The sequence below is a fragment of the Encephalitozoon intestinalis genome, chromosome VII (assembly GCF_000146465.1).
Source record: "Encephalitozoon intestinalis ATCC 50506 chromosome VII, complete sequence".
Taxonomy (NCBI): domain Eukaryota; kingdom Fungi; phylum Microsporidia; family Unikaryonidae; genus Encephalitozoon; species Encephalitozoon intestinalis.
Genome location: NC_014421.1, coordinates 155,624 through 181,834, shown reverse-complemented (window position 1 = coordinate 181,834; position 26,211 = coordinate 155,624). Strand labels below are relative to the sequence as shown.

At 41.3% G+C, this 26,211-nt stretch overlaps 15 protein-coding genes and 4 non-coding genes across 19 annotated transcripts; 8 read left to right on the top strand and 11 right to left on the bottom strand.

Moving 5' to 3' along the window:
* Positions 1-30: 30 nt before the first annotated feature.
* On the bottom strand, positions 31-1,254 carry Eint_071570 (uncharacterized protein; the record flags this gene model as incomplete). Its single annotated transcript, XM_003073230.2, has 1 exon — positions 31-1,254. The coding sequence occupies one exon, from the start codon at positions 1,252-1,254 to the stop codon at positions 31-33; it is 1,224 nt and encodes a 407-aa protein (XP_003073276.2).
* Positions 1,255-1,503: 249 nt separating this feature from the next.
* On the top strand, positions 1,504-4,368 carry Eint_071560 (uncharacterized protein; the record flags this gene model as incomplete). The annotated part of the gene is made up of 1 exon (XM_003073229.1): positions 1,504-4,368. One exon carries the CDS (start codon positions 1,504-1,506, stop codon positions 4,366-4,368), a length of 2,865 nt encoding a protein of 954 aa, XP_003073275.1.
* A 78-nt stretch (positions 4,369-4,446) lies between these two features.
* Positions 4,447-5,655, top strand: Eint_071550 (uncharacterized protein; the record flags this gene model as incomplete). Its single annotated transcript, XM_003073228.1, has 1 exon — positions 4,447-5,655. One exon carries the CDS (start codon positions 4,447-4,449, stop codon positions 5,653-5,655), a length of 1,209 nt encoding a protein of 402 aa, XP_003073274.1.
* A 1-nt stretch (position 5,656) lies between these two features.
* On the top strand, positions 5,657-7,597 carry Eint_071540 (threonyl-tRNA synthetase; the record flags this gene model as incomplete). Its single annotated transcript, XM_003073227.1, has 1 exon — positions 5,657-7,597. The coding sequence occupies one exon, from the start codon at positions 5,657-5,659 to the stop codon at positions 7,595-7,597; it is 1,941 nt and encodes a 646-aa protein (XP_003073273.1).
* A 48-nt stretch (positions 7,598-7,645) lies between these two features.
* Eint_071530 (uncharacterized protein) lies at positions 7,646-8,587 on the bottom strand (the record flags this gene model as incomplete). Its single annotated transcript, XM_003073226.1, has 1 exon — positions 7,646-8,587. The coding sequence occupies one exon, from the start codon at positions 8,585-8,587 to the stop codon at positions 7,646-7,648; it is 942 nt and encodes a 313-aa protein (XP_003073272.1).
* Positions 8,588-8,725: 138 nt separating this feature from the next.
* On the bottom strand, positions 8,726-10,279 carry Eint_071520 (uncharacterized protein; the record flags this gene model as incomplete). The annotated part of the gene is made up of 1 exon (XM_003073225.1): positions 8,726-10,279. The coding sequence occupies one exon, from the start codon at positions 10,277-10,279 to the stop codon at positions 8,726-8,728; it is 1,554 nt and encodes a 517-aa protein (XP_003073271.1).
* A 178-nt stretch (positions 10,280-10,457) lies between these two features.
* Eint_071510 (uncharacterized protein) lies at positions 10,458-12,995 on the bottom strand (the record flags this gene model as incomplete). Its single annotated transcript, XM_003073224.1, has 1 exon — positions 10,458-12,995. The coding sequence occupies one exon, from the start codon at positions 12,993-12,995 to the stop codon at positions 10,458-10,460; it is 2,538 nt and encodes an 845-aa protein (XP_003073270.1).
* A 123-nt stretch (positions 12,996-13,118) lies between these two features.
* On the bottom strand, positions 13,119-13,190 carry Eint_071500. The gene has a single exon. It is a non-coding gene; the product is annotated as a tRNA-Ala (tRNA).
* A 208-nt stretch (positions 13,191-13,398) lies between these two features.
* On the top strand, positions 13,399-13,941 carry Eint_071490 (putative Ser/Thr protein phosphatase; the record flags this gene model as incomplete). Its single annotated transcript, XM_003073223.1, has 1 exon — positions 13,399-13,941. The coding sequence occupies one exon, from the start codon at positions 13,399-13,401 to the stop codon at positions 13,939-13,941; it is 543 nt and encodes a 180-aa protein (XP_003073269.1).
* A 433-nt stretch (positions 13,942-14,374) lies between these two features.
* On the top strand, positions 14,375-17,800 carry Eint_071480 (cation-transporting ATPase; the record flags this gene model as incomplete). Its single annotated transcript, XM_003073222.1, has 1 exon — positions 14,375-17,800. The coding sequence occupies one exon, from the start codon at positions 14,375-14,377 to the stop codon at positions 17,798-17,800; it is 3,426 nt and encodes a 1,141-aa protein (XP_003073268.1).
* A 135-nt stretch (positions 17,801-17,935) lies between these two features.
* On the top strand, positions 17,936-18,053 carry Eint_071470. Its single transcript, XR_002670146.1, has one exon. It is a non-coding gene; the product is annotated as a 5S ribosomal RNA (ribosomal RNA).
* A 50-nt stretch (positions 18,054-18,103) lies between these two features.
* Positions 18,104-18,763, top strand: Eint_071460 (uncharacterized protein; the record flags this gene model as incomplete). The annotated part of the gene is made up of 1 exon (XM_003073221.1): positions 18,104-18,763. The coding sequence occupies one exon, from the start codon at positions 18,104-18,106 to the stop codon at positions 18,761-18,763; it is 660 nt and encodes a 219-aa protein (XP_003073267.1).
* Positions 18,764-18,813: 50 nt separating this feature from the next.
* On the bottom strand, positions 18,814-18,886 carry Eint_071450. Its single transcript has one exon. It is a non-coding gene; the product is annotated as a tRNA-Lys (tRNA).
* A 76-nt stretch (positions 18,887-18,962) lies between these two features.
* On the top strand, positions 18,963-19,697 carry Eint_071440 (uncharacterized protein; the record flags this gene model as incomplete). The annotated part of the gene is made up of 1 exon (XM_003073220.1): positions 18,963-19,697. One exon carries the CDS (start codon positions 18,963-18,965, stop codon positions 19,695-19,697), a length of 735 nt encoding a protein of 244 aa, XP_003073266.1.
* A 39-nt stretch (positions 19,698-19,736) lies between these two features.
* Eint_071430 lies at positions 19,737-19,807 on the bottom strand. Its single transcript has one exon. It is a non-coding gene; the product is annotated as a tRNA-Arg (tRNA).
* A 75-nt stretch (positions 19,808-19,882) lies between these two features.
* On the bottom strand, positions 19,883-20,581 carry Eint_071420 (uncharacterized protein; the record flags this gene model as incomplete). Its single annotated transcript, XM_003073219.2, has 1 exon — positions 19,883-20,581. The coding sequence occupies one exon, from the start codon at positions 20,579-20,581 to the stop codon at positions 19,883-19,885; it is 699 nt and encodes a 232-aa protein (XP_003073265.2).
* Positions 20,582-20,648: 67 nt separating this feature from the next.
* Eint_071410 (60S ribosomal protein L37) lies at positions 20,649-20,952 on the bottom strand (the record flags this gene model as incomplete). Its single annotated transcript, XM_003073218.1, has 2 exons — positions 20,649-20,918; positions 20,950-20,952. The coding sequence occupies 2 exons, from the start codon at positions 20,950-20,952 to the stop codon at positions 20,649-20,651; spliced, it is 273 nt and encodes a 90-aa protein (XP_003073264.1).
* A 66-nt stretch (positions 20,953-21,018) lies between these two features.
* On the bottom strand, positions 21,019-21,351 carry Eint_071400 (uncharacterized protein; the record flags this gene model as incomplete). The annotated part of the gene is made up of 1 exon (XM_003073217.2): positions 21,019-21,351. The coding sequence occupies one exon, from the start codon at positions 21,349-21,351 to the stop codon at positions 21,019-21,021; it is 333 nt and encodes a 110-aa protein (XP_003073263.2).
* Positions 21,352-21,435: 84 nt separating this feature from the next.
* Positions 21,436-26,091, bottom strand: Eint_071390 (dopey-like leucine zipper transcription factor; the record flags this gene model as incomplete). Its single annotated transcript, XM_003073216.1, has 1 exon — positions 21,436-26,091. The coding sequence occupies one exon, from the start codon at positions 26,089-26,091 to the stop codon at positions 21,436-21,438; it is 4,656 nt and encodes a 1,551-aa protein (XP_003073262.1).
* Between the last annotated feature and the right edge of the window lie 120 nt (positions 26,092-26,211).

The following is a 26,211-nucleotide window of genomic DNA, read 5'->3' as shown; positions in this document are numbered from 1 at the left end:
GCAGTAAAAATGATCGGAAATATTTATTTCTCAGAGGGCCTTTTGCCTAAACTTCAATGCATTATACTCTTTCATTGCCATAAGTCCTAGTCCTACAGCCCCAACTCCTAGGATTATGTAAACAAGAAAGTTCGAGCTTCGGCTGTAGTCATTTTTGAGAGAACCTACCACATGATCCAAGTCTGCAAATGCTTTTTGAATCTTCTGAAGTTTTATGTCAATCCCATTCATTTTTTCATTCAGATTCATAAGCTTTGTCTCCGAACCTCCTACACTTCTTATTGGCGTGATGGTATCTTCAAACTTCTTTGTAAATGCTTTGAGTTGTTCAGAAAGAATGTGAACAACCTTATCAAACGATGAGTTATGAGGCTCTCCGACTACCAGGTGGAGATACTCATTCAGATACTCGATCTTTGAGATAAGATGTCTTACTTCTTCATCTTCATGCATGATTCCGTCTGGAGATCTTGGGGTTTTGTCCACCGACGGTGCATGAATACTATGAACTTCGTAGTCACTTGTCTCTGTCCTTTCAAATAGCTGTGCCTCTTTGAGCTTATAAACGCTATCAGAAGGTGCTTTGTCGTAGAACGACGTAATGTTAAAGTACTTTCCAGATCCAATTCCTGCTAGTGTTCCTTTACGGTAATACCTGAAGCTATCGTATAGCAGTCTGTCTCCGTCATATAGTTCGACTTTAAAATTCTTATGTGTGGAGATCACCTTAACCGTGATGTCTTTTACTCCCTTAAGTCTTTCCGGGTTTACTGTATCTCTATACAAAGTCATTTCTTCTGAACCCACAAGACTGGTCTTCCCATCGTTTATTGCCATGACTATCTCGGGCTGGGATCCTCTAAACTCAAGACCTGCCATGATTCCCTCAAACAGGTCATGGCCTCCTCTGTAACTTCCCTGGTCCTGGATTTCGGAGGTATACCATAGATACACACCACCTATATGTGGGAATCTAAGCTTTGCATTGGTAAAAGTGTATGAGAAACTCCATTCTTCGTAAGGATTTGGAGCCAAAAATACAACCAATCCTCCCTCATCGGTGTGTCTTCGAAGAGACAGTCCATCTGATTCTACTTGAGTTCCCTTCACCCCAACCTTCTCGTTGCTTCCCCCTGGACGGTATGATATCTCTTGATTAGGGCTTTCCATTACCCCCTTCTTAGGATCGGAAGAAGCAGTTTCCACCGATGAAAAGACGTACTTAAGAAGAAAAAATAGTAGAGCACACCTCATTATTATATAAATAAACATACTTGAACTTTTATAGAGAACCCAAAACAATGTTTTATCTTTATTTATATATCAATGACTTCGGTACAATGAAGAATGGCCCATCCGAATTTAAAGGAGAGTGTTCAGAGAAATGCAACTCATTAAAAGCTTCTTTATTTATTCACTCATGGTTTACTTTCTGCAAGTATCCATTGCATGTGAAACAAAATAAAACCATGAGAAGAACAGAGTAAACAAAAGACTATATATATGCTTGCCACCCAGCTGTTTCTCAGATGTTTTCTTATAGCTGGATATGTAATTGCTCAGACTATGATTCTTCAGGCTAGCGAAGGAAATCCAGTCCCGGGAATCTCCTGCAACTGCAGATCCGATGATCAAAGGTGCCGAGATTCTTGCTTTAAAGTATACAATCCTGAAAATAAAGGGACCAAGATTCTGGGAACCGTAGAGGTAAAAAGCCCTCCAGCCATGACAATCAAAAAGATCTTGCAACGAGAGGAACGGCCTTTCATCAAGTTTGTAAAGAAGAATATCGAAAAGAATACAAATAATATGACTCTGGAAAAAGACGATTCCATACCGAGAAAGCCTGTTCAGAAAATCTTTGATGGGGATGACAATACCATCGTTTATAACGGATCCACATATAGAATCTGCGATCTGCACAGTTGGGCCATCAGAAATTATGGAACAAAAGAACGTCTTGGAATGGGAGATGATATAAAAGCCCTTTACGAGTATGTTCTGGGAAATCCTAGGATAGAAAAGATCTGTGGAAAAAACTCATCTGAATATCCTATTGGATACCAGAATTCAACAGACCCTCTTTTGATTTCATCTCGAATCCCTGCCGACCATCCCGAGCCAATAATTCTGGAGAAAAACAATCTTGTACCTGTTTTCATCAAAGAATCCTTTGATTTTGTCCCTGATTCTGAGGGCCAAAATGGTGGAAGTGGAACTCCCTTTAGAGATTCTAGCAGATCTGTCTCTGTAGTTACCTTAAAGACGACTAGTGTAACAACTACAACTACAACTACAACCACAAAGATTAGGGATCAGGAACGTATTGAACCTATAAAAAAGACTAAAACACAGACCATACTAATAACTAGGACGATCACAAGGCAATGGAGCTCCTTGCATCGAGAGTCGGGTGATGATGTAAAAACCGTTTTAAAGACGGTATTTGTGGAGAACTCGAAAAATAGAAGAAGCAAGATGGAATTGATGGAAAATCAAGAATTGGATACAGTACTATCTACGAACCCAAGAAAAAGTTCTGAGAAAACAGCATTCGGAGAAGTGGGAAATAGTTCGGCATATATTGAAATTCTTGAGAAGATCAAGAGTTTGCTCAGTATACAGGGAAGTAGTCCTATAAATACAAGCTCCAGCACCAGTGTTACAGCTTCAAAGCCAAGAACATCCGTTGATCCTCAGACAATAACTACTACTGTCGAGAGAACACGTACAACGACTGCAAGTAGGCTGCCGTCTGTAGATTCTTATGTAAAAGAGGCAGGAGGTTCATTCTATGACGACCATACCAAGGAATTAATAAGAAGCATCTTTGATATGTTAAAGGGGGGAAACTCCACTGCCTTTACCAAAAGACTTTCCTCTAGCACTAGCAGAAATACAATAACCAAGGAGACCACAACCACCATAACCAAAACAAGTACAAAAGTTAAGGATTACACAATTGTTAATTCGGCTGTTCCCCCTGTGGAGACAAAAGGCCCTTATATCCTTTCTATCTCTTCATTCAAGAAAGAGGAAGTGCCGAGTATATATATTTATGAAGATTATGCAAAAAAGATGGATAATCTGTATCAGAGGATTGTGGCGAACGAAGAGCAGTACAAGAATCTTATGAATACAATATTGTCTATTAGAAAAAAAGAGAGAGATGAAGATGACTCTTTTGAATTATTGAAGAAGCTGTATGAAGTATACAAGGATGATAGCTCTTATGAAAAGAGCATTGCCTCTCGTTTAATGTCTGAAAAGCGTTTAAAGCTAGGTCCTATGCCTTATACTACAGGCTTGGATAAAAGATGGAAGGATAATGCATATGAGATTGAAAATGCTTCCGGCAACCTTGGAACTCCAAATAGAAAGGATACAATAGAAGAGATTTCTTCTCTGTCTTACAATCAAGATGGGATGGCTGGAGGTTCTGGGGAGGAAAGCGGAAACGATAATGAAATCGATCCAATTCTTTCGCCGATTTCGGACTTTGGTCCTTTAAATGAGAAGAATCACAAAGAACATTCACTTCCATCTGTAGCCACACTTTTCAAGGAGTTCTCTAGCAAAGAGAAAACTAATTCAAGAAACAAATTCATGAAGGAAAAAACATCGATAGAGAAGGAAGATGGTATAGTTACAAAACCCACCAACCCGAAAAGTTACAAATACGAAATTCTCACACTTTCAAGGAACGGAAGGAAAGACATAGAGTACAAAACCGTAACTGATACGGTAAGAACTACAGTAATAAGAGAGTTTGATAGTAGCATGCATCTTAGTGCTGTCAACTCCGTTGTCAAAGACCATGTAAAGAGACTTGAGGAAAAACTGAACGAGTTTTCTAGTAAGGTCGCCCATATAGGAAACGAGCTACTGAGCCTCAAAGCTGCTGAAACCCGGAAAAGCTTTGCAAAAGAAGATGGATCTAGCCTTGGAAGAATATCCTCTGTAGTATCAAAATCGGCCATATATAGTGGAAATAATGTTTCTACTAAGACTGTGGAGCCAAGCGAAGTCTTTTCTTCAACAACAAATATAGAAAGTTCTACCACACAGAAGCCGCTTTTGGAATCAGATCTGGAGGAAGAAACCACTACTTTTTACAGTTCATCGACTTCCTCGGCATATCCACAAACGATGAGTGTTGGAGAAAAGAGCAAGAGCCGGGAAATCGATAGGATTGTAGAGAAGATAAAGGAAAAGAAAATCCCTAATGAAAGCATGTTGGTTTCGGATGATGAAGTTATAGGCGATATTGTCCAGAAGCTGGGGCCATTGGTGAGTGATATAGAGATTGTATCTCTTAGCACTGCCGCAAGAAGTCGAGAAGGAACGCCTCTACAATCTGTAGTTTAAGGAGTCGGGTATATGAATATATCCTGGCCAATTAGGACTAATAAATATCTTTGATACAGATGGGACCTATCCCTAGAAATGAACATCTTAAGAAACGAAGTCAAGAGGGCTGAGGGCTATCCTCTTTCCATCAAGGAAATTCTTGAGAGGAGTCCAGATGCAGCGGGTTTTATCAATCTGTATCTTAAGAGGAACCCAAACAAAAGACATTTGGAGTTTTTAGACTTCTACGATGACTTGGATGTATCATCTCAAGTTTTACTTTATGAGGACAAGAAAAAGATGATTAGAAGCGACCAGTTTGAGGAAGAATGTTTGATGAAATATTGTATAGGACAAAAGTCGGAACTGTCTTATGGCATCATAAAAACAGTAGGTAATGGGGAAATCCTGTTTCGGGTACTAGGAATGAGCTTTCTGTCCACCATCCTTGATGAAGAGGACGACTTCTTCTTTACAAGATGCATTGTACTTGCACTGAAGACACACAATATAGATTCCAATGGGATGAGTCTTTTAATAACAGGAATTGGGAATCATTTTAGTGATGGGCGCAGAAAGTACTATGAGCATGGAGCAATTGTTGCAAGCGTTTTGCTGAATACATGTGAATTTGGAGTAGAAACTATGGGAGAGACACAGAGGATGATTGATGATATGCCAGACTCGGTGATGAGAAAAGAGAAAAGGGAAAACTTTTCCAATCCAAATGATGTTTTCAACTCTTATAGAAAAGTAGAAAATAATCTCTCGGTACTTGAGACAAACTGGAAGCCGAAATACCTTCAGGAGGCTCTCAAGGTGATTTCTGATGAGAAGGATGCAGGAAAGGTTGAGATGAGTTTCAAGTGCTTTCCAGATCTGGTTCAAAGTTCAACAGAAAGAACACTTAGGCACAAAAGTAAAGAGGCTTTTGGAGTGCTTATGAATTACGATGGATGCGAGGAATACAAAGTTGACGCCATTTCTTCTCTTCTTCAGAAATCATCTAAATTTATTATTGATGATGTTATAGACGATTTCTTCAATGGAAGACTCTGTTTAAAGCATAAGATTATTCTAACTTTCGCTTTCCGGAAGATCATTAAAGAAGGATCTTATGATCAGGCCGTTTCTCTCCATAGAAGCATCAGATTTATGTTTGAGAGGACTCGGAATGAGATGCCTAAAGTAATTGGAAGAGCACTTGAGTGCTTTGTGTTAGAAGGCATAAAAAGAACTGGAGAAGAACTTGGGAGGACTCTTGGACCTGAAATTGGATTTTTGAAATATCAAGCTTACCCCTGAAATGTACGAAGTTAAGTTGAAAGTGAAATTTGAAAATCGAGTGCTGGAAGTTTCCCAAGGGATGACACCCTATGATATCCTCTCTGAATATTGTAAGGATAGAAAGGATGTAATCTCCTGCAAAATCAATGGGATATATTCTGACATGGTGGTGGAAATACCAGGCGATTGCGAACTAGAGTTCTTAACGTTTGAAGACAATGGAGCTAGGGAAATTTTTTGGCATTCCTCAGCACATATACTGGGAAATGCGTTGGTGAATTTATATCCGGATGCAAAGCTAGTCCATGGGCCACCCACAGAGGAAGGTTTTTTTTATGACGTTGACATAAAAGACTCCATTTCATCTGAAGATTACCAAAAGATCGAGATGGAAATGCTCAAAATAATGAAGAAGAACTACAGATTTGAAAAGGTAATCAAGAGTAAAGAGGAACTTCTAAATGCCTATAAGGATAACCCTTGCAAAACACATTTCATCAAGAAAGGAGTAGACAAGGAGAGTTCTGTATATCGGAATGGAGATTTCTTCGACATGTGCTTGGGGCCTCATGTTCTGTCTACCGGAGTTGTCAAGGCAGTTAAGGTTCTTAAGAATAGCTCAGCTTATTTCCTCAACGATCCCAGCTTGAAGTCTTTGCAAAGGATCTACGCCATCACATTCCCTTCGAAAGAGATGCTACAAGAATATTTAAAGAGGAAAGAAGAAGCTATGGAAAGAGATCACAGAAAGATAGGAACGGAACTTGACCTCTTTTTCTTTTCAAAGTATTCCCCGGGATCATGTTTCTTTTTGCCAAATGGTGCAATTATGTACAACACACTCATCGAGTTTTTGAGGGAAGAATATAGAAAACGAGGATTTAAAGAGGTTATCACTCCAAACATCTTTTGTACAAAGCTCTGGGAAGAAAGTGGACATCTTCAGAACTATAAAGAAAACATGTTTCTTATTGAGGGAGACAACTTTGCATTGAAGCCTATGAATTGTCCTGGGCACTGTGTAATGTTCAAGCATCAGGATCATAGCTTCCGAGACCTTCCCCTGAGATTGGCAGATTTTGGGGTTTTGCACAGGAATGAGCTTAGTGGGACTCTGACCGGACTAACAAGAGTGAGACGGTTCCAGCAAGACGATGCACATATATTCTGTACCAGGGACCAGGTTAAGGGTGAAATCAAGGGATGCCTTGAGTTTCTGAGTTTTGTGTATGGGGTTTTTGGGTTCAAGTTTGAGTTGGTGCTGAGCACAAGGCCTGAAAAATATCTGGGATCGATTGATGAATGGAACAATGCAGAAAAGGTTCTTGCAGAAGCAATGGACGAAAGCGGCATGTCTTTTAAGATTAATGAAGGAGATGGAGCCTTTTATGGACCTAAGATTGACATTACTCTCCACGATGCCCTTGGTAGAAAAATCCAATGTGCAACAATTCAACTGGACTTTCAACTTCCCCAGAGATTCGAGCTGAAGTATCGAGACAGTGATGGGCAATGTAAGACACCTGTGATAATACATCGGGCGATTCTGGGAAGTATCGAAAGAATGATTGCTATAATCCTCGAAAGCTTTGGGAAAAAACTACCGTTTTGGATATCGCCAAGGCAGATAGCAATTATAAACATGGGAAATCTAGACTATGTTGAGAAGATAAAATCTGTACTTTCCAAATTCCGTTTGGATGTAATTGATGATGGAAACACCATGAACAAGAGAATAAGGACAGCAGAGACATGTGGATACTCCCTTGTATGTGTTGTTGGGGAAAAAGAGGCAAAAACAGATGAAATAAATATCAGATTGAGCAAGTCAGGGAAGGGAGGAAAATCCAATGAGAATATTGGCCTTTATGAACTTAGAGACATCTTAGATAGAATGGTTGATGAGAAGATTGAGCTTGAGGATATATTGCCTATTGACAAGATTGCAATCAACAATTAAATATCTTTAATCATTTAAATTTCAATGTACCTAACGAACTCTATCCATCTAACCCCTGAACTCTAGCTCCTCCATCTTCATTGGAACGATATCTTTGCATGGCTCCTTGCAGAATGAATCCGAGCATATGCAAACATGCACTATCTCGTCGTTGTGAGCGGAAGGACTATTCCCGTAAAAGACCAGCTCTTCAACAATGGACATATTGCATCCCTCGTTAATTACCCCGTGGATGGATGTGTTTTTTTCTTTGGCAATCTCATTTAGAAGAAGCTTCATGGTTATCAGGTTTTCGTTTACTTCTGTTTCCCCTATCTCCTTTTTCTGAATGAAGCCGGTTTTGGTCATCTTTCCCTCCTTTATTATGTCTTCAAACGTATTGACTTTAACTCCCTCAAAATATCCCGTTTCGTCTATAAGCTTATCCCCTTCCTTTCTGAATTTCAGTCTTCCCCAATAGTCGGTGAGGTGATACCCTTCGTAAACCAGAACATTCCGGATTCTTCTGGTTCCGGGTTTGTTCTTTAGCTTGTCTCTAATAAGGTCCAAATTCTGGAGGAAGGAACAGAATGTCCTGTATCCCATTGGAACTCTCTTTATCTTTTCCAGCATCTCTGTAGTTGGTTCTTGAGCAGGGGATTTGTTGGCTTTTGAGTTCTGGGAGGGGGAGGCTGTCTGTCGGTCTCCACTTTCTTTTGGGGAATCAGAACGATCTCCTCCATCATAACTTTTAAGAAGACTATTCTGAAACTTATTACCCGCCATTAGATGGCTTACTAACGTTGTTAATAGACTTCTAAGCGCCTTGGATTTGTCTTCAGTATTGATATCGTTTTTATCATCCTCTCTCGGCCTTGTCTTTTCGGTTCCATTACTCAGAAGTACAATCTCAACAGTGCTTTCATCTTCCTGGCATAAAGCAACACTATGGCTGTAAATCCCAAGAAGGCACAGAGCTCTTATCGTGCCGATTCTATTAGGAGCCCTCATTAAGAAAGAAACATGGCGGGTTTAATCTTTTTAGTCCGGCCAAATCTCTTCTGAAACTTGTTTCAGGGTGTTTCAGGAATTTTCATACCGAAATACTCAGGTAAATTAAGGGGAATTAGAATTGAATGGTTTAATTCATCAAGCATGTGCCGCCTGGATGTATCCTGAGAACTGGAACTTCTTGTCCTTCAACTTCTCTTCCTTTGGAGCAACAAAGTTTCCTTCCACAAACATTTTCCCTCCTGACTTACTTATATTGACTTTTCCAGGCATATTCTTAAGAACATAGAAAAGCTCATTCATTTCGGGATTGACTTCTTTTTTCCCTGATTCTGCCTTATCTTCCTTCTCGGATTTCGAAACGCTAATACTTTTGGCGTCCTTGGTCATTTCCTTTGACTTCTTCTGTCCGATAGATACGGTGGAGCTGGATTCCTTGGATGCCGAGCCTTGGGAAGACGAGGATTTCTTCTTACTCTTAACAGACGGAGACACAGTAGCTATGGAAGAAAAAGTTTTTGCTAAAGACTGGCTCTTGGACATTACTGTACTGGAGTTCCCCTTCTTACTGTCTTCCTTTGTGCTTATTCCCGGTGTGCTCTTACTCTCTGTCTCTTTACTTGATGATTTCTCCTTAGTAGATGTTGTTGATGTCTTCACGGACTCTGCTGACTTTCGATATTTTGAGCTTGCCGACTCACTATCGTTGCTCTTCCTAGACGCACTAACGCTTAGAGATATACTGGAAGAAAGAGGCTTAGATGCACTTAAGGTTTCCGACTCTTTTTTAGATTCGGTGCCTTTTCCAGATGAGATCACGGACGGGATTATTTCAGGCTCAACAGACCTTGAAGCCTCTGCAGTCTTCTTTGTTTTTTCATCGCTGTTGCTTTTTGAAGAACTCTTACTATCTTGAGATGTTTTCATCTCATCCTTTTTATAGGCGACAGAGACCGTTGAAGGGATTTCTCTGCTCTTAGAGCTCTCACCAGGCTTGCTCCAAAATTTCGATTTCTCTTTTACATCTCCATCTTTGGAGCATGGCGCAGCTTCCCCAATGCTCTCGACAACAGTCATAACCTTAACATTTACTTTGACTTTCTTCAACTTATTATCGACTATAACCGTTGTCCAATAGGAATCTAAGTCACTGCTGTTCCCAACCGCTTTTGCCATCATGGGAGAAAAGGAATTATTGATCATGCTTGGCTTATCTTTTCTTTTCGATTTATCTGACTCCTCTTTAAATTCTTCGTAATTAGATTCTCCTTGGCCGTCCTCCTCCTCTCTTTTCTCTGTTGAAAGTCCATTGGACTTGGTACCCTTTATTGCGTTCTTCACAATACTAGCTATCTCCTCCTCCTGTTCTTTTCCTCCCTTGCCTTTTCCTTTGTCCTTAGGACTCTCTTGAGTTATTATAACAATTGGCATCTCCTCTCCACTCTTCTTTACCGAAGCTACTGTCGAGCTTGAGGCCTGGCTCATGGATGGTATAGATGAGGAAAAGGATGCGGGACTAGAGGCAGAGGACATTCCTTCTTTCTTTGAAGAAAGAGAGAGAGAAGCGCTATCGGGCCCCGACTTCCCGCTGCCTCCGCCTTTCAAGCCTTCACTTAGAACCTTTTCCAAGTTCACCCCATCGAATATATCGGCTCTTATAATATGCCCAAGTAAAAGCAAAGCCAATATCATCTTTGTTGTAATACATACTGGCTTTCTTTATATTCCGTATGTTTCAACTTGTTTTATATCAAAAACTGTGTTTGAAGATTACAATCACTTGAGTAACCGTTTCTTCCTAAGTCTCCAGGCCTGTCAAGAAAATCACAAAATATCTAAAGTAGATATCCTAATTTAATTCAGTTAAAACTCAACCAGACACACATTTTATCCTATCACAGGGATTTTCGCAATTATCTTCATAGCATTCACACTCCTGCTCACATTCTATATCTTCAGGTTCTTCCACTACTATAGTTGTATTAATCGTCGTAATATCTTCCCGGGGCCTTTCTCCATTAATACCATCGATGGTTTCAAAGCTAATAGTGGAAATCGGAACCTCTACGTCTCTCGGAGACGTTGTTTGCAATATCGTTCGTGTGGCTGTAACTTTTACTGTTTTATATTCCACAACTGTAGTGGAGTGAGTAACAGTTCTTTCTTCATCTATGTTTTCAGATCCCTGAACAATTACCTCCTCTTTTTCCACTGTGCATGGTGGTTCAATAATAGTTAACTCCTTTATGATAGTAGTGGGAGGAAGCTCCACTTTTTCTGTCTTTGTAACTGTTTTTGGAGGTAATGTTACTGTTTTTTCCGGAGGGAGTTCCTGGGTGAGTGTTGTGTTAACAACGAGTCCAGAGTTATCCCCACATGTATCCCCGTATTTGACCTTGACCGCCTTTATAGATATCTTAGGAGGTATATAGCTGAAATCTTCAGGCCTACTTTCAATAGATTGAGCTACCGAAACTCCAGGGCTTTCCTCGGCATTATTTTGGGTAGGAAGAGATGATATTTGAGGTTTGGATCCAGTCTCTTGTGCAAGATTCCCTGATGCACCACTCTGAAAAGAGCTTGGCTGAATGCTTTGAGTCCCTTGAGAGTTACCAGCCTGAGAAGCACTAGCAGCCTTAGATGCCCCACCTCCAGCTCCACCAGCTTGTGAGGATCCTGCAGAAGCACTAGCAGCTTTAGATGCTCCGCTTGCAGCTCCACCAGCTTGAGAAACTCCGGCAGAAGCACTAGCAGCTTTAGATGCTCCGCTTGCAGCTCCACCAGCTTGAGACGCTCCGGCAGAAACGGTTTTGCTTCCAGATACTCCGGAGTTCAACGCCATATTGCTGGCAGAAGAATATAACTTATCAATTGCATTGGCTTGTTTCTGGCAGCTCATGCTATTAACACTCTGATCTTGATATAGCCCTGTTCCAGTTATTTTTCCTATTTGAGGTATTTCTTCCTTTGAGCACCCGCAATCCTTTCCAACAAACAAGCCTGAACTGTCAACTAACTTACCATCTTTTTCCTGGAAATTTATATTTCCAGAATAATCACTGTACTGACTTCCTTCCTTATAGACAAGTACTTGATCAACCCTTTCACATTCTTGGCACTTCCCCAGCATATCGTTGACATCTACAGAACTTAGGTTTTTGACCTTGTTTATCTCCGATGCCTTCTTTAAGACATCAGCTATGGAGGAATGGGATGCACTAGACAACATGGAAGACACCGGCATCGAGGACGATAACATAGAAGACAACATAGCCGATGACAGCACAGAAGACGATATGGCCGATGATAGCATGGAAGATGACATGGCCGATGACAGCACAGAAGACGATATGGCCGATGATAGCATGGAAGATGACATGATGGACAAGAGAGGTATTGAAGATGAATATCCAGCACTAGAAGATTGGATGGCACTCGAGGATAATCTTGAAGACACTGCACTGCTGACATTGCTGGAAGCCGCTCCAGATAAAGAACTACCCGAAGATGAAGCTATTGAAGCACTTCCAGAGGTACTTGCATTTGAAGAAGGAGCACTGGAGGCACTCCCTTTGTCTTTAGATTCAGCACCTTTAGACTCTGCATCCGAAGATTTGACGCTGGTTGCCTTTTCAGAAGCTTTTTTTCCTTCTGCTTTCGCTGTACTGGCTTTTTCCCCACCATCAGTGCTTGTCTTTCCCTGGGTGGATGTCTTGTCTTTAGAACCTTTATCTTGGGCAGTTTTGGTCTCCTTGCTTTCTTTATCTGCTTTTTTTGTTTCCTTCTTACCATCTTCCTTTTCAGACTTTTTCTGTTCCTTTTGTTTTTGCTTTTCTTCCTTCTGGTTCCCCGCTTCTTTTTGCTTTTGTTTCTCTTCCTTCTGCTGCTTCTGTTCCTCCTTCTTTTGCTGCTTCTGCTCCTTCTGCTTATCATCCTTCTGCTGCTTTTGCTTCTCCTCCTTCTGCTGTTTCTGTTGCTTTTGCTTCTCTTCCTTCTGCTGCTTCTGTTCCTCTTTCTTTTGTTGCTTCTGTTGCTTGTCCTCCTTCTGCTGCTTCTGTTCTTCCTTTTTAGCGCTCCCTTGTGCCTTACTTTCCTGGCCTCCACTCTGCTGCTTCTTTTGTGCACTCTTACCACTTTCCGATTGCTGTGCCGGTGCCTTCTGTCCAGAAGAGGCTGTAGACCCAGATGCCCCTTCCTTTGCCTGTACCTCTTGTGCTAGGTTGGACAAATGCGTTGAAGAGCCGTCTTCTTTTTCAAGCAACTCGCTTGACCCGTCGGGAAGATGATGGGCTTTTTCAAACAACTGACTCAGCAAATCCTCACCCGACTTAACATCCTTTAAGTTGACGTAAAAAACCCTTCTATTGCTTGCGGGCATCATAAACATCGCCAGCAGATTTATTCTCATTATTGGCTTTTTGTTTACTCTGCAATCTTCTAAATGCAGCTGTGTTTCAAGAGGATCTTGATGGTTTCAGATTGACTTTGGCCATAATATACTTAGTCCCAATGGAAGTTAGTCGATGCAAAATGGAGAGTATGGGGATTGAACCCATGACCTCTTGCATGCTAAGCAAGCGCTCTACCGCTGAGCTAACTCCCCTCATAAGCCCTCCCATAGGTGCCCAACCATTGTTTAACTAAATACTTCCCTACTTCTAGAAATACCCAAGAATACTAACATCCATAAGCCCAATAAAACTCAGACTTCTATCACTTTATTTTCACTTCGCTTAACAATAATCGAGGCAAACCGCTTTTTTCCGTATGCAAAGACTAAAGTATTGATTCTTACTTGGGTAAAAACTCCAATGGCCATCAAGAGTAAAAAAGGATACAGCTGCGATATTCCGATGAAGTCCATAAACTCCCCACGGAAAAACACATTACACGCACGGCTGAACCCAAGGTTTTCATTCAGAATCGCCTCGAGAGTAATCCATAGAATCGTCGATCCAAAGAAGCTAAAGAAAACTGAATATATGACTATTTTGGATTTCTTGAGATTGTTGAGGGAAAAGACAAGTAATGCCAAAAATCCCAAATGGAAAAGAATATTGCTCATGTTTGTTATTTCTAAGTCCTCTGTGAAGATCTTCTTAAGCAAGGAGATTCCTACAGAGGCTGCAAGCATCCAAGTAATTGGAATCATAGACATGTTGATCGTTAATGCAACCAAAAAACATAGAATGCAAAATAATAGTTTGTTGAGAAAAATCTTCCCTAGAAAGCTACCTATTGCTCCACGCACCCCTCCATACTCGGAGCTCATTCCTAGAAGTCTTTCATGCACTCTTGAGTCGGAAGCTATCATGCATAACCCAACTATTATTGACAAGCAGAAGTTTCTATAGCTTTCTCCTTGAAATATCATGATTGAAGAGCAGGAAAAAAGCACAAATAAAAGGACTTTGCTAGTTCCAAACAGCTTTTCTCTCTGTTTAAGTATGTTATGCACGGCATCAGTGAAATCAAAAATGTTAGTTGTTCTATCTACATCAGTCATCCTACTTTGGATTTTTTAATTGAATTTTATTTATTCATTACCCAATTAACAGTTAATACTTTTATTCATACAAAAAAGAATCGAGTGCTTCATTAATTTATGGAGATGACGATTTTGCTCCGAGGGGTGCTTTGAATGTCTCCTTTGCAGGCAGTGCATTGAGACTGGCGTAGTTATTTTAATTTTCCACAATAAATGGTATTGAACATAACGATTTTGGAAATCTCCTTAATGTTCCGGAGATAATCATTCTAAAATCGGCCTGGTGGGCAAGCCCCTGAATGTTTGTGGGAATTAAGCAGGAAAGGCCGTTTATAAGTATTGAGGGAAGAAGAAGAAGAATGTCTGTGCGTCTTTACAACATTCTTTGCATGCTGACTTTGGGAGGGCTCTACATGTTGTGTAGGTATCTACCCCGGGTCAAGCATTTTCTTCTTAGCTCTCCTTGCAGCCTTTTGGATGCAGATTGCGCCATAATAACATCACAGAATGGAAAAGAAGAATTTGTTGATGTTCTTTTTTACGATACGGCCGGAATTCCCTCGCTTAGGAGATATACATTGGGGGGAAAGGCTCGTGTGATAGACTCTCAGTTTTTCCGGTTTATATATGACGTTGTTTTAGGGAAATTTGTTGTTCCTCCAGAGCAGAAGCATCCTTCAGGGGATTTTGAAGAGTTCTACAGGACAGAGGTTTCAAAGTCTCTGGAGACCGAAAGGATAGAGGGCGTACAAAGAAACATATTCTATGGGAAGAACATCACAAACCTCCCTATCCCCAGTGTTTCAAACATAATTCTGAAGAATATACTCAGTATTACATTTCTGTCAAATGTGACATGCCTATTTGTATGGAAGTTCATTGAATACACCAGCTATGCATTGGTGATGGGGGTGCTTATGGTCTATTCGTTTGTGTTTACAAACTGGGAAGAGATTCTACATTCGATCAATATGAAAAAGCTTATGAAGAAGAGAATGGTCCGAATACTTCGAGGAGGGAAATTTATGGAAGTAGACAGCCGAGAAATATATCCTGGAAATATAATGTATATTGAGCCGTGCAAGGAATTTCCTTGTGATGCTCTTGTGATTCTTGGGGATGCTATAACGAATGAGTGTCTCCTTACGGGAGAGGCGGTTCCAATATACAAGAATGCCGAGCAGCTTTCCACAGTATACTCGGGAACAGATGTTTTGAAGAGTATCAACACAATGCCGATATTCAACAGCTTGAGAAATGAAAATCTTTGTAGGGTTAGAAGTCTTACGGGTAAGAATAAACCTCGGCTCTCTGGGGAGGTTGGGTCTATAAACATCCCAGAGAATTTTGCTATTGGAATGGTACTTAGAACGGGTTTCCAGACAGCACGGGGGCAAATTCTAAAGAATATGCTTGACTCAAGACCTACTCGAAACCGATTTATAAGAGAGGCAGAAATGATAATCTTCAGCATAACCGGGATTGCAATTATTATTTCTATTGGTATAGCCTATATGCTCAACATTATGGGCTTCAACAAGACCATGAATCTTGTATATAATCTTGATCTGTTTTTCACACTAGCAAATCCTGCTCTTCCAACGTACCTGAAGCTTGGGGCTCAGCTATGCTACAGAAAGCTGATCAAGAAGAACATCTACTGCAACAATCTGAGTAAGATTCATCTTGCCGGAAGAGTGGACACAGCAGTTTTTGACAAGACAGGAACGCTGACGTGCGAGGGTCTTGATCTTCTTTGCATCGACGATCTCGAGGAGGCCGTAGATGATGTTGAGAAAGTTAGCATCCTGACCAGAATTGGGCTAAGCACATGCCATCTAGTGTATGAGTTGGATGGAAGGTATTCTGGAGATACTCTTGACTTGAAGATGTTTATTTTTTCTTCATCAAAACTTGTTCAGAATGAGAACACACGGAGTGTAGTTATTGGAGGGGATAGTAAGATTTACGGGCCCATTCTGAAGGAGTACAACGACAGTGAAGAAATGGTGTATTATCAGAAAGATCGGATCTATGGGAGCAAGTTTGCTGTTGGAGACACAAACACTTATGAAGAAGACAAGGACTTTTCCTCGGTAGTCCTTGATACTGACGAGGTCAACAGATATGGCTTAAACAATTGTACTGAAGAAGTAAAAGGAGACAAGATCAATGCGGTGATTATGAAGACTTACGAGTTTGATTCGAACATTAGAAGAATGAGTGTAGTGGTAGACGATGGAAGTAAGAGGTATGTATTTACAAAAGGATCTCCAGAGTCGATCCAGAAGATTCTGAAGAGCAGCCCAAAGGAATATGAAGAGAAAGTTAAGGGGTATTCCTTGGCTGGATACAGGGTGATATCATTGGCATACAAAGAAATAAGCAAAAGCATTGATAGAGCTACAGATGAGTCTGAGATGATGTTTCTTGCTCTCATAGTGTTTTCAAACAAGCTCAAGGAGAATTCCAGAAGAACTATTGAGGAGCTTAATGAGGCAGGCATTAGAAGTATCATGTGCACAGGGGACAACATACTAACAGCCATATCGGTGGGCAAAGAGTGTAAGATTGTTGAAGGATTTGTTCCGGTGATATTTCCTGTTATTGAGGAGAATGCAAAATCCATTTTTGATGTCGACTGGCTTTGTGTTGGAGATGAGGAGGAATTTACTTTCGATAAGGTGAGGTTGAGTCTTTACAGGGGAAACGACAGGGTATCCAACAACGAGTTTGTTGTTGCATGCGAAGGAAGGGAGTTTGACTTCTTCCGAAACACTCACTACTTTCAGTTTATTCTTGAGAAAGGAGCTATATTTGCACGCTTCAACCCTGGACAAAAGAAGGCCCTGATAGAGAATCTGAGGGCCATTGGAAAGATCACAATGTTTTGTGGAGATGGAGCAAACGATAGCGGAGCTCTTAGCAGTGCTAATGTCGGCCTGGCTCTAGCACAGAACGAAGCCAGCCTGGCAGCGAATTTCACTTCCTCCGACATAGGATCTGTCCTGGACCTGATAAAGGAGGGACGCTCGGCGTTTGTGACGTCGACTGCCACATTCAAATATGTTGTCTCTTCCTGTGTGATCGGTTATGTAGGGCTTCTTTTTCTTCTCTTCAAGAGAAACTTTCTGAGTGATTTGCAGACAATGCACACAGAGCTGTTTGTCTCGGTCCCTGTTGCATACATGCTGACATGTTTTAACACATCCGATAAACTGTATCCAAGGCGCCCGGATATATTTCCTTTATCAAAGAAGGATTTCATCCCGTTCTGGCTGACCATAGCATTTGAAAGCTTAACCCTTCTGGTCTTGTCCCGATACGGGGAGTCTAGCCCTGTCATGAACGACCAGTCCATTGCATCCGAGCTAGTGTTTTTTGCCATGACATTTATCTATATCCTCAACGGGTTGTATCTGAGCGACTGTTCTCCACATAGACAAGAGTTAAGAGACAACTTACTATTCAAAAGCTTTACCTGTCTTTCCCTTCTAGTGACCATGGGTCTCCTGATGACGGTGTATCTATTTCCAAGATGGACGTCCTGGTGGCTGAGTAAATACAAGTTTGTAGAGACAAATGGGTTTGAAGTAGGATTAGTTTTGATCTCTGTATTATTGACTACTGTTGTGATATTTGTTGTGCAGCCTCTGATAGGTGGGATGCTTGGGGGAAAAAAGATAGGGAAAAGTAAAGCTGTGGATTCCGAGGAAAAGATATAGAATGGGCAAGTGGGCTTATTCTATTCTACTATATTAAATTTGCTAAGAATAGAGATGGATTTTGTAGTGTTGGCCGGTGGAGTGTCTATGAGGATTGTGGAGTAGAGTATTTAACTCTGATTAGGATTTGGGACAGTTACGGCCATATCCACGGAAAAGCACCGGAACTCGTCAGATCTCCGCAGTTAAGCCTGTGCGAGCCCGGATAGTACTGAGGCGGGAGACCACTCGGGAATCCCGGGTGCTGTAACTTTTTCTTTTGGACATTTGGATTTAATAGGGACTGTTGCCAAGGCCCATCACATGGGATCGAAGTTTGTGAAGTATCTTTCAGACTCCATTGCAAATCTGAGCTCCCTGGTCATGAGCATCTCCTCAAGTACCCATGCTCCTGCTGAAGAATCCACAGTTCCTCTAAGTTCAATAGATATGAATGAAAAGACAGAGGGCTGCAGAAGGACTACCAATCCCGACAACGAAACCATTGTTCTGAAGAGGTCTGACTATGAGAAGACCTGTTCCGAACTTGCCTCCAGCAGGACAATGATAGAGGATCTTAAAAAAAAAGAAGAGGAATGCAATAGAATGCTGAGGAACTACGACGCAACTCTTACGTATGCGTTGGAAAGAAACGAAAAGGAGAAGATTCTTTTGGAGAGTACCATCATGAATGAGGAGATAGAAAGGTTAAAGTCTAATGAATACAGGCTGAAAAGTTACATTCAAGCGTTGAAGAGGGATTTGTTTGCAAGTGAAGACAAAATGGAGTCTCTCCGGAAGGCAAACAATGAAAGAATAGAGTTTTTGGTTGGGCAAGTTGAAGAGGCTAAGGGGATGTACGAAGAGGAGAAAAGAAAGGTTTCCTACTTGAGCAAGAGACTGAATGAGCTGGAAGATGCTTTTGGAGTGAGGTGCAGGGAAATGGTCGAGCTGGCCGAGTACTGTAAATACCTGTTGCGGTAGGAGATTAAAGATGTTTTCTATTTCGAAAAATGTTTTGAAGAGCAAAAGAACACCCTGCACGGGACTCGAACCCGTAACCGTTGGATTAAAAGTCCAACACTCTACCTATTGAGCTAACAGGGTTCAAGATAGGCCCCAAAGGAACCCATCTGCTTCTGCAAACCGATGTTGGTTTTTAGGGTAATATATTGTTGCCCCGATGCTGCACGACGTAGTTATTGTGGCTTTGGCTCTTGCATTTTGCTTTTTCCTTGTGAATCGAAAGAGGAGGCTTTTGGACAAAAAGACTTTGCTTCTTGAGCCGTTTAAGAAACACTTTGAAAGAAGTGCTGAAGAATTCCCGTCCATCCACCAGTCCATATTGAAGTTAGTAGGACATCCCAGTCTGGATTATCTTTGCGGAATAATCACTCTCAAAAGAGACTTCTGCTTGAGCTACATTCTCGGCTCTGTTCCAAAAGAGAGTCTAATCCTAACGGGACAGCTGAAAGTTAGGACCCCGTGCATGTATGTGTTTAGAAAGACATTGCCTCCAAAACACTATGGTCTGAAATACACCAAAAAATGCTTGCTTGGAAATATACCTGGATATAGGACATTTGGCGCCCTGGGGGAAAAGCATCTTGAGTTCATAAAGAAATACGATGTCTCTATCTTCTTTGTAAGTTATGCTCCTCAAGACATCGAAGACTCTCCTTCCTTTGAAAGCCAGGTTTTCCTGAAGGCAGGCCTATCTCTTCTTGAGAACCCCGAATTTATTGATGACTTCCTGGGTCTCTTCGATACTATAGTCCCCGAGCCGAGCAAGAGAGTCCTCGAGATGAAGCAGGGATACAACAGGGATGCGGAGGCTTTAAAGGTGAGGGAAAACAGAAGCTTTGGAGAGAAAATGGCTTTTTATCTGAGGGAAAAAAACAAGATTAGAAAGAAATAAAGGATTGTTTTCATCTGATTGAAAAGGATGGCATAAAACCGAGCCCTCCGGGATTCGAACCCGGACTATTTGGTCCGAAGCCAAGTGTTCTACCATTATACTAAGGGCCCTTGCTGATTAGGAAAGGGCTCGCGTTACTCGCCGACATAGATAAAATCCACAAAACCTTTAATCTCTTTCATCATCTAGTCTGCTTTTTTAACAGAGTCCCCACTGTCCTTTCTTCCTGCCTCTTCGAATATCATCATCTCCTCTTTAAGAATGGCGTCGTTGTTAAATCCTTTTCCTTCGGAATTAACCCCCTCAATCCAGTGTCCAATGGCCTCCTCCTTTGGATCCTTACTCTCCAAATCCTCAAGATACATGGACAGAATTCTTTTCCTGTGCTTAACCTTGAGCTTTGGTGTCGAAACCCTTAGAAGACAGGACTCCGACCATCCACTGTAAATCTTCTCTATTTTCTCTTCTCCATCAGAGGATGTAAAGATAACTGTTATGGTTGTATACATGCCCTCTTCGCCATCACGTCCACTGCTTGTGTATGTCATGACCACCTCGTTTCCCATGCTTGCTATCTCATGGAACTTCCCATGATTTTTCTTTCCTCCAGGAGAATCTATCTCAATCGATTCAAAAGGAACAATGCGATAGATCTTGTCTCCCTGCTCCATAACAAAATCCGGGATGTTCTTGAGCCTTTGCACAAGCTGGGAAAAAGCCGGTTCATACACGTCTCCCTCGGTCTCTTGCAAGTAAAGGTGTAAACTCGACATTCCATTGGAGATGGTCTTTAATGGCTCCATTTCGCTTGGCCTTTCCAAGACCCTCTCGACCTCGTGTGTAATCATTTTCCCAAAAACATATCCCGCCCACAACAAGTTCATTTCAGGGTCTAGGCCCAAAGTCTTTTATGTATGAGGCATTACTGATTAAAACAGAAAGAAAACCACTTTAATTTCCACTCCAGAGGGGCCTCAATATTGGATTTCCCCTATGTCCGTTCTTTGCAGCCCTCAGTTCTCTTTTCATGTATCTCATTCTGCCCGTTCCGACAGTGCGTCTACGTCTTGCCTTGATAGACCCTGGGTTTCTCATCTTCGGAGTAGGATATCCGCATGATGAGCATGAATTCTTCTGCTTGTGATAACTCTGTCTTCCGCATCTTCTACACATTTCCGTGTTCCTCTTGTTCTTTTTTCCAAAGCTGGCTGTACCTTTACTCTACAAATTAACCAGTCTAAAGCCGACTTACCATTTCTCTGGGCCATTTGCTAAAAATTTTTATTAGCCTTTGAAAGAACACTGGCACTACTGGGATACATCATCTCCCTGCTCCTGCCTTTTTGCCATACATCCTTAGAAGGATATCCATGAGTCCAATGTCTTTGTAAGCTTCACATACACGGTACGACTCGTAGATATGCTTCAGCTTCTTTGAATCTAGTCCCCTGCTTACTAAGATCACAACTACGTCATTTACTCCGAAAAGAGAGCTGATCACCCATCCCCTCGCCTCAACATAGAGTAACTCATCCCCATAGGCCATCCTGGCCATCTCCCTCAATCCAGTCACTGCATCTAGAATCAGCGGATCAAAGGCGCCTGTAGAATATATTTTCTGATTTTTTTTGAAGATAGCCATGGTATCCTTCATCCGGCTTGTCCAGGGCCCTGAAGCCTTTCCCATGTTATTTCTTGTATCTAAAAATAAAAACAAGTAGAGATATCAAAAACACATTTACTCGGTCGTTTCTGTCAGCTCTTCCAGAGTGAGGTTGAATAGGTATTCATAGTCGATTTCAGAGCAGTTCTCATCGAGCCAGTTATAATACTCCAATGCATTGCTTGTAAAGTCCAATATCTCGTCGATATCCTTTTTCCCTGGCCCCAGAAACGGGATCTTCTTCTTAGGTCTTCGGAACTCGCTGGGAATCTCCTTCCCGTACTTGCAATTCAACAAATCCCTTAGATTCTCTAAGCCAGGCTTCTTTCCTTCTCCTTCCATCGTCGTGGTGCATCGAGGCCCAAGAAACACCACCCTCGTCTCTGTAAATTGAGGTGTGTTCAACAGAAACACCACATCCAATAGCTTCAGCACCTCGGCGAGAAGCATCACGTCCTCAAAATCAGAACTCTCGATTATTATCCCGATATCATAGAGAAGAATGGGATACAGATTGATTAGCTTGTCGTGGGAAATCTTGAGAACCAGCATCTTAGAAAGCAGAAACACCTCCCTTCTGACCTTTGAAGAAGGATAATTTATCAGACTCGCTATCTTCTCGATGAGCTTCAAAGAGAAGCTTGCAAAGTAGTTGTAGGGTGCTGAAAATATAATGAACGAGATCCTTTTCAGTACTAGAGTTTTGTTGTTGGCATCCGATGCCTGCGAGACAAAAAATCCACTGTCCAGCCTGACAATCAGGTCGTTAATAATGGAAGGGTCTTTAGCCACAACTTTTTTCATGAGATCTGACTTCTTGTATAGACGGTATGTAAAGAAGTCAAGTGTATGAAATATCTCTATATACTCTTTCTTCCAATACTTCTCCTCAAGACCCTTGCTGCTCAACTTTGCAAGAGTATCAATTCCGACATTTTTGAGATTAGGACTATTCGAATTAACCAAGGTAAGGATGACTGTGATCAGACTGGGAACAGCCGAAAGAACTACTCCCTGGAACTTAAAGTTTGTTATTCTATCAAGTAATCCAATTTCATCTTCGAATTCTTTCTCTCCATTCCTTATTTTTAGATCCAACCTTTTCTGTAAGAAGTAAACGGAGTTTATGATGGCCGACTGAACAAGAGCCTCTGCATCCTCTTGAAGGTCTAGAGACTGTAGAAAGTCCAAGACAAAGTTTAAGGGAGAATAGTCAGACCCTATCCTGTAGGAAGAGATTTTTTCGAGAAGATTCTTTGACTTATTGAAAACCCCTATCATTTCCTGAGGATCCATGACCTTGTTCAGCACGCCCAGAAACTTGAACACCTTCATAGCATTTGTTGAGTAAAGATTCATAATTGACATGTAAAGCTGCTCCCGGAAGTCAATAGACTTCAAAAACGGAATGCACGGCGGATTCCCCAGGATCATCTCGACAAACCCAATAGGCACCTTCTTGAAAAACAGAGACGACAACTCCTTTGCCGTCGAGAATCTCAAAGCATTCATTCTTGTGTTAATCCTTTCCTCAAACACAACCAGATCATCGCCACCAATAGACTGCTCATCAAACTTGTCTTTCCGAACTACACTCCTAACCTTATTTCCCTCACTTTCTGCTTCGTTTACATCGACGTACTGGTTCTCAAAGAACTCAAAAATAAACTTCATGCTTTTGTCTATGAAGCCAGGCAGCTCGCCCTCAACTCCTCTTTTAACCAGCATGTTAGTTATTGTTTCCGAGACTATCATGAGTGCAAAGTCCTGGTTTTCTAGTGAAAAGAGCACGTTTGAAAGTACCTTTCTTTGGAGTCTATCGGTTAATGAAAAGACAAACCCTAGGAATTCATGGTAGTAGAAGCATTGACTATCAAGTATACTGCACAGGTCTTGGATTGCCATACTGTTTCCACTATGCTTAATCAACGGAGCAATTCCCAACACAATTGCAGGATCTCCTCTGTATCCTTTTGCCACATCCACAATCTTGGAAAGATCTACCACATTCATCACACTGCTGTCAAGAATCCCCCCTCTCATTAGAGCCTCGAGAACCTTGATGATCTCCAAGTCGAAATCCCTTCCATCGTATTCTTTTCTGTTCACAAGCAAATGCACTAGTATTCTATACAAGATTTCTCTGGATGATACCGGCTCCTCCAGAGGGAGTACTTTGGAATACAACTTCTCTTCAGAGTCTACAAGCATCGACTTAAATCCTTTGGAATACTCCAGAAGATTCTTGATGCACTTGAACACTCCAACTATCTGATTAAGATCAATGGACTCCGAAAAGAAGGTGTCACTTGTCTGTATGTTTGAATCCTCAAGTTTCTTCAAGAGGAACTTAAATAGATCATCAAAACACGTAAGAGAGCAAAGAAATGTGTTCAACACCAGATCTTCAGGATCAAGCTTGCAGTTAATGATGTAATACAGCTCTAAGAAGTCGAAGTTCCCTTTAAAATTCTCAATCTTAAGAAGGAGAAAGTAACTAATTTCCTCTACCTCTCCTTCTCCAATTCTTTTTAGAAGAAACTTTTCAAAGCTCCGCCCAAAGATCGCGTTATACTTCCATAGAAGTTCAACCAATGCCCTGCGGTGAGGTCCCTTGCCTGTAATAAAGAATCTACTTGTTATGTTTCTTCTGGATATCCTTTGCATTCCGTTGTTGGTGTCAGACTCCTTTGGATTCTCCAGATAGAGGTCTTTCTCCACGTGGCAGAATCTTGTCCATAGGACATCGAACATGGCTTGGGAATCAAGTCGAGTGCAATCAATTATCTTGTAAACTTCAAGATGCTCCTTTATAAGCCTGTTGGAAGACTTCAGTATGAAGTTATGATAATTCGGTATAAAACCACTGGGGAAAACATCCTCTCCATAGATCTTAATGAAAGTGGACATTAATGGAAGAGATAATTCAACATTACTTTCAATAGCTATTCCAATCTTGTCCGAAATGCTGTAAAGTATTGTTGACGAGACATCGTCCAGTACGCTGGTGTCCTCCTCCAGATAAAATCTCCCAATCAGCTTCTGCAGATTCCTTCCTCCTTCAACTTGTTTTTCCTTAAACTTCATTATCTTTGCACTGAAATCCAGAAACGAAAAAACAATCTGAGCGTCAAACAGTAGAAAGTCAGAAAGGACTAAATGGACCAGAAACGGAAGATGGTAGTGGAAGACTTCCGAGTCCACTACAGAGTAATTTTCCACGGCAAACCTTATGAAGGAAAGAACCTGGGTGGGCCTTCTTGAATCTCTTCTGTTTCGGTGTCTTTTTTCGACTTTTAACGCTTTTGCTACTATCTCTTCTTTCCTCGGGCTTATTTCTTCGAAAGAACTTCTTTCCTCTGCTTCTGAAATCTTTTCGTTTGAACTCCGGTCCTGAGAGTTATTAAGAGAAGACCCCTCTGATAGAACTATTTGCCCCTCATTAAGAATTAACGACATCGTATGCATACTATATATCTCCTCTCTCATCACACTGTCATTAAGCTCTTCGTCGTCAATTAGATTCAAGTCCAAAAGCATTTTTTCCTTGGCCTCCTTCAGGACATTTCTCAGCCGGAGATAGAATATTTTCCATATCGAATCCAGATCTGTGGTTAAAAATGCCCTTGCAATCTTTTCAACATCAATGCTCTCGCCCTGTCTTTCTTCAAATGCATCTGAATCTACATTTTCCTTCACACCCTTCCTTTGATGCTTTTGAAGACAGGATAGAACATCAAAAAGAAGGTTCTCCATAATCTTCTCGCAGAGCTTTCCCTTGTCTTGAAGCGTCATCATGATCCTAAAGAAGAGTTGGATGTCTTCTGCGCTGTTTCTGTCCAAAAACCTTTTAAGAGCCCTACTTAACAAAGCCACGTCGGCCTCGTTAAAGTTATCTGCCATACACATCCATCCGTAGATCCTCTTGTTGAGAGAAAGGTCTCTTTTTACAAACAACCTTATCACCGCCTCCGTAAGGTCGTCCAGCATATCCTCTTTACAAACGTGATCCTTATCGGGAAATACAAAAATCAGGAGATCTAAACAGTTTCTTACCACTAAAGTCGATTCGCTTCCAAGGCCTGCACACAGAGCTCTTACCACAAGTCTTTCATTCCCCAATATCTGCTCTTCCCAGCCTAGGCTTAGCATATAATTCACCACAGATGTTCTGAGTCTTTCGTCGTTAAGAAGGATGCTCCACATCGAAGAGTAGAATACTTCTAGAGAAACCAGAGACTTAAACTCGGTTACTATGAGGTGTGCTCGGCTGTAATGTTCTCCAGATTCGAACTCCATCGGTGGAAGAAGCCCTATAAGTATGCTTGTGGAATATCTTTCCACATCCGCCCCCAATGGAACAATATACTTCTCTATAAGGTCCAGAAAAGAACTTATCACAAGAATTCTACAATGTGCCGAAAACGTGAAGAGTCCCAGTGTCAAAAAGTCAAACTCCTTGAGGAAGTTCTCTCTGGAAATCTTCTCAAACACCAAAGAATATGTTTCCAAGGTCTTGTTGTGGATTCCTGCAGGCAAAACCGGATTTAGACACTGGTTTAGCCTCTTAAACAAAAGCTTCTTTTTTGGTATTTCTGGTATGGAAAACTTCCTAATCGTGTTGTCCAGTGAGCTCAGAAGGGAAATAAAGTCAGACCATTCCTTTGCTGTTTTGAATGCATCCAGCTTCTTTGTCATTTCTGCCTCGTATCTCTCTCGGCTCTCGTCCATGTATATCTCTAAGGGTCTATTGTTTTTCCCTACAAAAATTCAGGTAAAGTGCTGCAGAAGGAATTCCCACTTAGAAACCTGACCATTCATATACAGAATATAAAAGACTCAATTTTAATT